At 38.8% G+C, this 11,884-nt stretch overlaps 3 protein-coding genes across 3 annotated transcripts; 2 read left to right on the forward strand and 1 right to left on the reverse strand.

Moving 5' to 3' along the window:
* Window positions 1-3,034: 3,034 nt before the first annotated feature.
* Window positions 3,035-4,722, forward strand: LOC112202577 (chitinase 2). Its single transcript, XM_024343576.2, has one exon. It carries the CDS (start codon window positions 3,199-3,201, stop codon window positions 4,108-4,110), a length of 912 nt encoding a protein of 303 aa, XP_024199344.1. The 5' UTR covers window positions 3,035-3,198; the 3' UTR covers window positions 4,111-4,722.
* Window positions 4,723-5,151: 429 nt separating this feature from the next.
* On the reverse strand, window positions 5,152-6,813 carry LOC112163899 (putative pentatricopeptide repeat-containing protein At1g12700, mitochondrial). Its single transcript, XM_024300162.2, has 4 exons — window positions 6,585-6,813; window positions 6,167-6,532; window positions 5,756-6,043; window positions 5,152-5,207 (listed from the first exon to the last, which is right to left on the reverse strand). Exons 1-4 carry the CDS (start codon window positions 6,811-6,813, stop codon window positions 5,152-5,154), a joined length of 939 nt encoding a protein of 312 aa, XP_024155930.2.
* Window positions 6,814-8,600: 1,787 nt separating this feature from the next.
* On the forward strand, window positions 8,601-9,583 carry LOC112167209 (chitinase 2). Its single transcript, XM_024304184.2, has one exon. The coding sequence runs from the start codon at window positions 8,654-8,656 to the stop codon at window positions 9,563-9,565; it is 912 nt and encodes a 303-aa protein (XP_024159952.1). The 5' UTR covers window positions 8,601-8,653; the 3' UTR covers window positions 9,566-9,583.
* The last annotated feature ends 2,301 nt before the right edge of the window (window positions 9,584-11,884 follow it).

The raw sequence follows: 11,884 nt of genomic DNA on the forward strand, positions 1-11,884 counted from the left end.
GTTGTGGACGTTCCCTAGGAGGGTTGGCGCCACCACCACGACCCATGGCGCCACCACCATGGCCAGGGATACCATGACCACCTCTCCCATGTGTGGCATTACCATCACGTGTATCGGCACCAAACTTGCGGTTTCCTTTCTTGTCAGGGCGGTTATATGGACCCATAAGTCCCTTATTCTTAGGGTTCCGCTCCTTGCGCCCTCCTTTGGGTGCATTATAATTCGCCTCATGAATGCTCTTAGTTCCAATGGGCCTTGAATTACAATTCCTCCCGAGTATGTTATCATGTTTCTCAGCTACAAACATAACATTGATATGCTGATGAAACCTCGTGATCCGTCCAGCATTGACCTCGGTGGAGAGAGTTTTCTCAATTAGCTCTTGCTTTATGACAGGTTGTCCACAAAATTTCAATATGGATTGTAGGCGAAGAGTTTCTGAATTATATTCAGCAACGGACTTGAAGTCGGCGAAGCGCAGATTGTTCCATTTAACCTTTAAGTCAGGGAGGAGAGAATCTTGGACATTGCCAAAGCGCTCTTCTAGCACTACCCATAGCTCTCTTGCATCTTTGATCGACATGTACTCCAATCTAAGTGCTTTGTCCATATGACGTTGTATCAAGATAACTGCTTGAGCATGCTTTGTAGGTGTTTGTATGAACACAAGATCCGGGTTAGGTGCCTGGATTATGGGTAATATTCCCTTTGAAGTGAGGTGATTCTCAACATCGGTTACCCAGCTATGGTAATCCGAGCCTGTTGAGTCAAGCATGGGAAAGTCGAGCCTTGGTTCATTCGACATCCTGAAAAATAAGAAGAGAAAATATATTAGTTTCGGAGCTAAACTTCCATGAAAACTAAAATAATAAGATTTCTGAGCTATGCTACCAAGAAATCAATTTCCAAGAATATTTGGATTAGACCAAACAATGATGTTTAATATGGTCACAATTTGATACTTGCGGACGCTCTTAGTCCGAATATTATGAACACTCTTAGTCCATTGATTACGAACGCTCTTAGTTCGTTTATTATGAACACTCTTAGTTCATTGATTACGAACACTCTTAGTTCGTTTAGCGAGAATCCCCACAATTCCGCTTATTAAATAATCGAACCCATGTTCGTTTATTTCAAATCCTGTAGCAAATAAAGGAATTTAAAAGACAAGAAAGCAGGAACTTTAATCACAAAAACTTACTTGATGATTCGGGGCTTGAGAACACGCGCATGTTGGAGCAGGCGTGTTAAGGCAGCAACAACAATTGGCAGCAGCAGCAGCTAGTGGCAGCAGCAAGTGCGCGGGGCAACAGTGGCAACAGTAGTGCACAGCAGCAGCAACATGTAGCAGTGTGCGGCAAACAGCAGCAGCAGCGCGCAGGAGGCAGACGGGCACATGGGTGCGCAGGAAAGCTACAGGGGTAGCGCAGGACTTAGGCTGCATGGGCAGGGCTGCAGCATTGGGAGCAGGCGCGTAGGAGGCTAGCACGGGCTAGGGCTTGCGGCAGTTTTTAGGGTTTTGTTTTTTTTTGTTTTTTCTTTAGGGCTAGGGTTAGAGCTCGTGCTGATAATGTGTTGTAGTAAAAATGAAATTGCAGAGAGAATTGTGTCTTATTATTGATAATAGGAGTCATTTATATAGAGAATTACAGAGTACATAAAAGGTAATAGAATCCGAACATAACTAGGAAATCTAAAACCTTCTCCTATTACAACTCTATGACTAAACCCTAGTTTGCAGAGGCACACATGATGTCGACATCCTTCAACACATTTTTTTTTTCTTGAGACCTACCAATTTTTTTTTTCCTTTAAAATTTAAAATATACTCACTAAAGAGCTATCTGTTAAGGGTGACCTCTTTGAAATCAAAAATCGATGAATTATACCAAATTTAGTTGACTGAAAATTAATCGAAACAGAACTGAATGAGCTGGTAAGTTATTAAAATGAAATTAAATTGATGCTTCGGCGTAAATTTTGATTAACTAATTTTTTTTTTGAGAAAATAGATAATTTCATTACTTATCCATGGCTAGAAGGCACGTACATCAGATGCTGTCTCATACCAAAAAAACTAAATGACACAAGCCGCCAAGCAAAAGACAGGTGACTCTCATTGTTAACACATACGTTCATTTATTGAGCCTAAACAACAAGAAATCAAGTTCTCACTACTAACCCCTCTTTGAAAAGTAAATCTAGTCACCTAGAGACCTCAATTGGTGTACAACTAGAGTAAACTAAGAAGAAAGTAATTGAAGACCCAATTTCAAGTGGTAGGCAAGAGACCAGGAATCCTTTGCCCTTATCTCTAGGGCTAGAAACAGAACCTCCAATTGCAGTTACTGGGTCGTTGGTTCTTGTTCTTACTTCCGGCGGTCTACCCGTCTTCTTCTTCAGAGTGACAAGAGGCACATCATTGTCATCCTCGATCAAAGGTTTACCAAGTAGAAAAGATTGGGAGCACCTGCACACAGGACCACCGCCAATCTTTCCCAGATCTGGGCTGCTACCACCTGCTGTGAGAGCAAGAGGAGCACCAAAGCTTACTGTGACGGCATCTATGGTGGCCATGGAGAGGAGGAAGCGATAGCAAGAGGCTAGGGTGCCGTAGAAGACTAGGTTGAGAGAAATACTATCCTAGTAAATTTTGATTAACTAATTAAATATATTGAAAGTACATACATGCTGTGTAGATTGGTAATCACGGTATTAGAAGGATCGGTTTGAAGCTGAAATATACTACTCCCAAAATTAAAACTTTTAGTCGGTATGAACCATGTTGCCACTTTACAATTTAGAAATCGTGTCATTCTAAATCATTTGGTTCTATACATATAAACCAGATTGCCCCCATAGTCACATACCGCCTTGGTTCCGTATGAAACGTGTACAATTTCGGTTTTGTGGTTTTGAATGCCCACCCCTTAAGGTGGGAAAGGTACGTAATTGTTACTCTGCTAATGTGAATATGATTACCTCAAATATGTCTTCTGCTACACTGCCAATACAAAGTTCTGCATAAACACAACGTACAGCAACTGCTTTGTGAAAACAACCAAATCAATTAGCTTCTCTCCACGTAACCCCAAATGTGCATATTCACATCGAGTGCACTTCACAGTATATAATTGGAGCAGCTTACAGTGTTCACTTCACTCCTATCTACCAGCAACTACTCGATCAGCAGCAATGGCAGTTCCAAAGCTGAAGCTTATGATCAGCCTTGTATTCATTCAAGCCCTCATCACTTCAAACCAAGCAGCCCCATCAAACTCGGATATTTTCAGAGAATACATAGGAGCTGAATTCAACAATGTCAAGTTTTCTGATGTCCCCATTAACCCAAATGTTGAGTTCCACTTCCTTCTCTCCTTTGCCATCGACTATGACACCTCAGGTTCTTCACCCACCAATGGAAATTTCAACGTCTTTTGGGACACTGGCAACCTCGGCGCCTCTCAAGTTTCAGACATCAAGAATGCCCATTCAAATGTGAAAGTTGGCTTAAGCTTAGGAGGGGACAGTGTCAATAGTGGCTCTTGTTACTTCAAACCTGCCTCAGTTGATTCATGGGTTTCTAATGCTGTTTCTTCACTCACAAGTATCATCCAGAAGTACAATCTAGATGGGATTGACATTGATTACGAGCACTTTAAATCCGATCCCAACACCTTTTCCGAGTGCATCGGAAGGCTTATAAAAACCCTCAAGAACAATGGTGTCATCAAGTTTGCTTCCATTGCTCCTTTTGATGACGATGACGTTCAGAGCCACTACTTGGCCTTATGGAAGAACTATGGCCAGTTGATAGACTATGTGAATTTCCAGTTCTATGCATATGATCAGAGCACCACTGTGTCTCAGTTCATCAATTATTTCAAGAAGCAAAGCTCAAATTACAATGGCGGGAAGGTCTTGGCGAGCTTTAGCACCGATGGGAGTGGTGGATTGTCCCCTGAAAATGGGTTCTTCACCGCCTGCCATAGGCTCAAGAGTGAACAAAACCTTCATGGTATCTTTGTTTGGTCTGCTGATGATTCCAAGAAAAATGGTTTCCGCTATGAAAAACAATCCCAAGCTCTTTTGGCAATTCCACACTAGCATTGTGCACACACAGTCACACTACACCTGCTGCTATGTAGATGATTAAGATTCAGGACCTGGAATTGAGACGTTCCAAGATATTGTATTAGTACTATGCATGTACTTTTATCCAGTAGTTATATCTTCTATACATTTGTGCTAAATGTTTATGAATACTACGTTATGTTTAACTATAAGCATGCACTTTAAGCATTCAGTTCTGTTTCAGCTTGTTCAAGGCTTGAAATATTCTCTTCATATTTAACACAACCATCAAAGGGAAACAAATAATTTGATCACCAACTGGGAGCTACGAAGTTGTACCAGACGCCCGGTATAATCAGAAAACGGTGATCACAGATTCCTTTTTGCGATCACTTGGTGAATACAACCCAATTCTTTGCTTATGCTATGGCTTGTTTACTATTCTTCTTAAATTACATTGAAAGGTATGGCAGCAGCTTCATTCAATCACACATTGAGAGAATTATAATGCTGGCCAGTTATGTACTAATTGGAAGGTCTAAATTTCATTAATAACCCAATTAACTTCAATTAGTTGAGCTAAAACCCATTTCCCTCCTGCCTAGCTCACACCTCATTCTTCTCTCACATTTCATCCAGCACCATAATTTTCAACACTAATATTATTATTCCATAAGATATGGTAAAAACGACCCAGCAAGTCCAGAGAAACCAATCCACTATACCAATAATGCTTCTGCTTTTGCATTGGTCGAAAATGTAGATGGAATCCCTATTGGTCTTAAGGCTGAAGGAATGAATTACATCTACATACTGCTTTGACATCTAAAGCTCCATCAGTATTAAGTTCAGGAGAAGGTTTCACTACTTCTGCAGTCAAGTTTCCAGGCTTGGCGTTTTCACTAGGCAATTCTTGGGTAGTTTACAGCTCTCTAAAGGATAATCTCTACCTTTACCTCCTTCAGGGAAATCATAGATGCACATTATAGTGTTGTGATCAGCATCACAGATAGTACAACACTTGAGAACATCACCACACACAAAAGAAAAAGGGAAAACCAAACCTTTATTTCCTCAAAACACAACACTGAGAAGCCTACAAAAAATCCAGAATACCTTCACCAGAAAGCCTACGACAGAAAACAAAAGCATTAGTAATTCCACATTAGTATTGTACACATACAATTCCCTGCTTTCTTATGTATATGCTTCAAGTTCAGGCTGTGGATTTGAATTCCAGGCTAGGGTACTAGTACCATTTCCTTTTATTTTCTAAAGCAATGAGACTTCCATTGTAATAGAATAGTGATACTGTAAATTGATGGATAAATAAATAGCACTTATGCATCCAAGGTATTCAAAGATGCAGCATTTTTTGCAACAGATGAGAACAAGATTCAACAATTTTGAATTTTCTTATGATACTGTAAAAGTTCTGTTAGATTCTAAATAACTTCATAATGATTTGTTTAAAGAAAGCCAACAAAGTAGGATCTACATTATCTCTAGACAATAGATCAACAATCAATTCCATAGTTGATGCATCTGCAGATAATCCCCCTCTCCACCATTTGTTGAATTGAGTCTGATAGCTCTTGGTATCTCATTGTTATTGATAAACCCTCGGATAATTGTATTATACGTACAATCGTTTGGAGAACACCTTTTTCTTCCATACCTCCAAGCAATGTTTCTGCTTCAACAATTAGGCCTCCATCACAAAGTCCACCAATCATTATGTTATACGTTATAACCTGAGGTGGAAGTCCCTTTGATGATAAACTGAAGAAGAGGTCTCTAGCAGATTCAAGTTTCCCAGCTATGCACAGACCTTCAATAAGAATATTGTAAACTACAATATTTGGCACCACCTTCTTGTCTCCCATTTCTCTAAACAATTCTATAGCCATATCAAGTTGTTGGTTTTTGCATAAGCCATCCAGTAAAACAGCATAAGTTTGAACATCTGGAAGTTGGCCACAACCTTGCATCCTAGAGAACAACTTTCTGGCATCTTGTATTCTCCCCACTTAGCAAAAACCATCTATAAGAGTGGTATAAATAATGGTATCTGGCACCAGTCCCTTACAAGACATTTCCTGAAAAAGAGTCGCGGCATTTTCAATCTTTTTATGCCTACAATACCCGTTTATCAATATGTTATAACTATAAGCATTGACCATTGAGCCCTTGCTAACCATTAGATTGAAGACCTTCTCTTGCCTCTCTCCCATGTGGCCTCTCAAACAGTATCCATCCATAAGTGCACTGTATGTAACTGCATCAGGCTCAAGATCTCTTTCAACCATCATTTCAATCACGCCTTTTGCTTCCACTGCCATCCCCTCCTTACAAAGTGTATCTACCAAGACGGTGTAGGTGTGCACATCTGGAAAGATCTTGTTACTAACCATTTCATTCAACAACCTCGTAGCTTGTTTGCACTGGCCTAAATCTGCAAACTCCATGAATTAAAGAGGTATAGGTAACGACGTCTGTGGTAATACCCTTACTGAGCATTTCAGAGAAGAGGTTCATAGCATCAACAATTTGCGCATCCTTACAGAGGCTGTCAATGATGGTGTTATAAGAAACTACATCAGGCTTACAGTCTGGAGATAGCTCCATCTTCCTACGCAATTGAAGAGCTCCATTATTGTTGCCCTTGATACACAAGCCCTTTCTTACTGTGTTGAAGGTGACCACATCGGGCTTACAATACTCTCCCTCCACCATTCTTCTGAAAATTGCTGTTGCTTCAGCAACTCTACCCGCAATAATTAAGAAAGCCCTTGATGAGAGTATTGAGGGTGGTGACATTTGGTTCGAATCCACATTTGAAGAAGTGACCAAAGACAGATAAACCAAACCCCATTTGGTTCAAATGACAAGAGCAGTTAATGATGATATTTAGAATATAATATAAATATCAGGATGGATTCTCTCCTCAAACCCATTTGCTTATACAAACCAATAACTTCGAAACAGTGCTTCATTTTCACGAGTTGACCCAACATTTGATTGAAACGGACGATGGAAGGAAGAGGGCGCCTTTGAAGCATTTCATCGAACAGCTTGAAGGCATCCTTAACATTTGAGACTTTGGGTATGGGTGGGTCTCTAAAATGCTGCTCTAGTTGGGTAGTGATTCTAGGATTGATGGGCTTTGAGGGTCGCGAATGAAACGAGGCTAAGTTAATAGTGAAGAAAAAAACAAGAGTAGGAAGAGTGAAGACCTCTGTTGCCAACTTGCCATAGCAAGAAGAAGCAGTGCTCCGTATCATTCTCAAGTCTGAAATAGAAAGACAGATATACTCGTCAGTACCCAAATGTCCATGCCCCACTTCTTCTTTTTTCTTTTCTTCAGTTCTTCTTTAAAAATCTAACACACACTCACATAGCAGCTCAACTAAACTAGCCTTAGACAAAAACAAACAAACAAAAACAACTAAACTAGCCTATCATCACCCCTTAGAGCATGCTTACCTGTTGAGTTTTTGGTGCAGGTCTGAAATAAAAAATCAACGGATTGTACAAAACTTAACCAACGAAAAATTAAACGGATCCGAACTTTTTTTTTTGTTCAAGAAGAAACTTCCTTAATAATGAACTAGTTACAATTAGTTTGGGCAACATCTCTTACACAGAAATGGCCGCAGGACTTCATACTAGAACTCCATAATGACTGACTAATGAAGTCAAAAAAACCCCGACTTAAGTACAGACTCAAAACTTGCACATCAACTAAAAGGCAGAGACAACATGTGCAGGAGCAGTGAATGCCTAACTCACAACTTTGTCAACACTACACTAACTCGCCACCCAGAGTTCTCCTGACCTGCCTTTGATCGACCAATTCTACACTCATTGTGACTTCGAACCCGAACTTAATGAGCCGATAGATTATTAAAATAAAATAAACTTGTTGATACTTGTGGCGTAGATTTGATTAAACTAATTAAATAAATTCAAAAATATCAAAATATATGATACATGTGGTGTAGATTGGTACCCATGGGTCATTGAAATCGCTCCTAAAACTAAAAATTTTAGTTGGTATGAAACAATACGATTTTGCGACTTTTCAACTCAGAAATCGTGCCAAATCTGATCTCAATCGGTTCAATATCATTTTCATTCTAGGCTGCAATTAAAACCACGTAATAGTTTTATAAGTAAATGATAAAGACATGGCTGAAATCTCCCATACAGTTATATAAACCAGATTGCGCCCGTAGTCCCATACCGCCTTGGTTCGGTATGAAACGTGTACAATCTCGGTTTTTTGGTTTTGAATGCCCGCCACTTAGATTAAACATAATGTAAATAGGATTACCTCAAATTTGTCTTTTGCTACTCTGCCAATAGTCCAATACAAAGTTCTGCATAAACACAACGTACAGCAACTGCTTTGTGAAAACAACCAGATCAATTAGCTTATCTCCACATAACCCCAAATGTGCATATTCACATTGAGTACACTTCACAGACAGTATATAATTGGAGCAGCTTACAATATATGTTCACTTCACTCCTATCTACTAGCAAGTAGCAACTACGTACTCGATCAGCAGCAATGGCAGTTCCAAAGCTGAAGCTTATGATCAGTCTCGTATTCATTCAAGCCCTCATCACTTCAAACCAAGCAGCCCCATCAAACTCAGATATCTTCAGAGAATACATAGGAGCTGAATTCAACAATGTCAAGTTTTCTGATGTCCCTATTAACCCAAATGTTGAGTTCCACTTCCTTCTCTCCTTTGCTATCGACTACGACACCTCAGGTTCTTCACCCACCAATGGAAATTTCAACGTCTTTTGGGACACCGACAACCTCGGCGCCTCTCAAGTTTCAGACATCAAGAATGCCCATTCAAATGTGAAAGTTGGCTTAAGCTTAGGAGGGGACAGTGTCAATAGTGGCTCTTGTTACTTCAACCCTTCCTCAGTTGATTCATGGGTTTCTAATGCTGTTTCTTCACTCACAAGTATCATCCAGCAGTACAATCTAGATGGGATTGATATTGATTACGAGCACTTTAAATCTGACCCCAACACCTTTTCCGAGTGCATCGGAAGGCTTATAAAAACCCTCAAGGACAAAGGTGTCATCAAGTTTGCTTCCATTGCTCCTTTTGATGACGATGACGTTCAGAGCCACTACTTAGCCTTGTGGAAGAACTACGGCCAGTTGATAGACTATGTGAATTTCCAGTTCTATGCATATGATCAGAGCACCACTGTGTCTCAGTTCATCAATTATTTCAAGAAGCAAAGCTCAAATTACAATGGCGGGAAGGTCTTGGCGAGCTTTAGCACCGATGGGAGTGGTGGATTGTCCCCTGAAAATGGGTTCTTCACTGCCTGCCATAGGCTCAAGAGTGAACAAAACCTTAATGGTATCTTTATTTGGTCTGCTGATGATTCCAAGAAAAATGGTTTCCGCTATGAAAAGCAATCCCAAGCTCTTTTGGCAATTCCACACTAGCATTGACACAGTCACGCTACTCCTGCTGCTATGTAGATGATTAAGATTCAGGACCTGGAATTGAGATATTCCAGAGTATTGTATTAGTATCATGTACTTTTATCCAGTAGTTATACATATTTCAGAGTATCATCTATACATGTGTGCTAAATGTTTATTAATACTATGTTATGTTTAACTATAATTAAGCATGCACTTTAAGCATTCAGTTCTGTTTCAAATTGTTCAAGGCTTGAAATATTCTCTTCATATATATATAACACAACCATCAAAGAAAAACAGATCATAATCTGGTTACCAACTGTGAGCTGTGAAATTTTCCCAGTACAAACCAAAAATGGTGATCACAGATTCTTTTCTGCAACCACCCGGTGAATGGAACATAATTCCCTAAATATGCTATGGCTTGTTCACTATTCTTCTTAAATGATATTGAAAGGTATGGCATCAATTTCAGTCAATCACACATTAAGAGAATTATATATATACTGGCAGTTATGCATTAATTGGAGGTCTACATTTTATTAATAACCCAATTAACTTTTAGGATCCTAACTTTTAATTAATTGAGCTAAACACATTTTCGTCCTGCCTAGCTCACACCTCATTCTTCTCCCACAGTTTATCCATCAACATAATTTTTAACACTAATATTATTATTCCACAAGATATGGTAAAAACTACCCAGCAAGTTCAGAGAAACCAATCCAATTGGTATACCAATGCTTCCGCTTTAGCATTGGTCGAAAATGTAGATGGAATCCCTATATATTGGTCCAAAGGCTGAAGGAATGAATTACATCTACACTTATCCCAAAGGTCTGCAAAATCTATTGGAGTTCATGAGGCAAAAATACAGAAGTTCTAAAATCTACATTACTGAAAATGGAATTTCTGGGGCAAAGAACGATAACGTGGGTTTGACAAACCACTAAAGGGTCCTTGTAGAGTTGAAAGGATTCTTCGGCATTTGTACAGGCTTAACATGGCAATAAAGAATGGTGTGAATGTCAAATGATATTTCTGCTGGACTCTGTTTGATGATTTCGAGTGGTTGGATAGCTATATTCCAATATTTGGGCTTTACTACGTCGATTACAAAAACAATCTCAAGCGCATTCCTAAAGAATCTGCTCAGTAGCTCCTTAAATTTTTGAAGGGTGAAGCATGTTGTCAAGCTTAGCAATAAGCTCTAGATGGATAATCAATCCCAGTTCTCTATCCAGTGACATTTTTCAGTTCTCTTTTCATAAAGAGACTATCCGTCTCCTTTCAAAAAAAAAAAGAAAAAAAAAAAGACTATCTGTCTAGATTGATATGCATTTGTGGAACACACAAAAAACTCCTATCAGTATCAGTTTATTATAATTGGTATAGGTAGCCCCAGTAATCACTATGGCCATGAGGAAAGGAAGCCAATCTTAATTATGATTTATTAGTGAGACATTTTTATGAAAAGTATGTTATGCTGATGTTGGTCTCTGGCAGTACAGAAGACTAAGGTATAGGTGGGACTGTAATTAATTTTTATGACTGATGTTAGATGTACTGTTCTCAATCAAAGTATGAATTTAAATTGACTTGTGCAGTCACTAGTTTGTGGTAATATAGTTTGAAGAATTTTTTTCAACTGTAGGCAGTACTTGAAATTGAAGATTCTTTAATCAACCTACTCCTGTATGAATACTGATTCCCCTCTATAGTTCTACCCAAGTAAGGTTAAAAAAAAAAAAAATATATATATATATATATATATAATATTTTATAAAAAAGAAGCAGGAAGAAGATTCTACTGGTGACTCCTTTTTTTTTTTTTTTTTTAAGAGTTTATCTGCAATAACCAATATATGTGGCAACAAGTCAGTATTAGTATTAATACCTGATAGAGATTTCCCGCTTCACAAAGAGAGAATTGTCAGATTTACCTCAATTGTCATTTTCTATTCCTGCCAAGACAAAGATCTCCATGAACAAAACTGATGGAAATCCTTAGCACTTCCACATAGACATAATCTCTGTGTGTGTGTGTGTGTAAGATTCCATACTGCACAGTATTGCTAGAAGCTCACAGTGTTCTATCTTGATTGTAGACTCACAAACCAAGCTAGTACTCTTCAATAGCAATGGAACAACCATTTCTATAGAATGCTACTGCTAAATTTATGTTGGCTAGTTTTGAGAAATGTACTAGTATATCTATATAATACGTGTTTTTTTGTATTCAGATTATTGAAATTCCATTCATCTAGGTAGAACTTAGAAGAGTTTATTATGGAGAAATCATGAGATATACAATTTGAAAGCTCTGACACCGATCTT

The sequence above is a fragment of the Rosa chinensis genome, chromosome 5, assembly GCF_002994745.2.
Source record: "Rosa chinensis cultivar Old Blush chromosome 5, RchiOBHm-V2, whole genome shotgun sequence".
Taxonomy (NCBI): Eukaryota; Viridiplantae; Streptophyta; class Magnoliopsida; order Rosales; family Rosaceae; genus Rosa; species Rosa chinensis.

Coding starts and splice junctions, on each gene's coding strand:
- LOC112202577 (XM_024343576.2), top strand. CDS start 3,199: ATGGCAGTTCCAAAGCTGAAGCTTATGATCAGCCTTGTATTCATTCAA.
- LOC112163899 (XM_024300162.2), bottom strand. CDS start 6,813: ATGGTGGAGGGAGAGTATTGTAAGCCCGATGTGGTCACCTTCAACACA. Junction 6,044..6,166: donor TCTTTTTCAGGAAATGTCTT/GTAAGGGACTGG, acceptor GCCAACTTCCAG/ATGTTCAAACTTATGCTGTT. Junction 5,208..5,755: donor AGCAGAAACATTGCTTGGAG/GTATGGAAGAAA, acceptor TTTCTGTCGTAG/GCTTTCTGGTGAAGGTATTC.
- LOC112167209 (XM_024304184.2), top strand. CDS start 8,654: ATGGCAGTTCCAAAGCTGAAGCTTATGATCAGTCTCGTATTCATTCAA.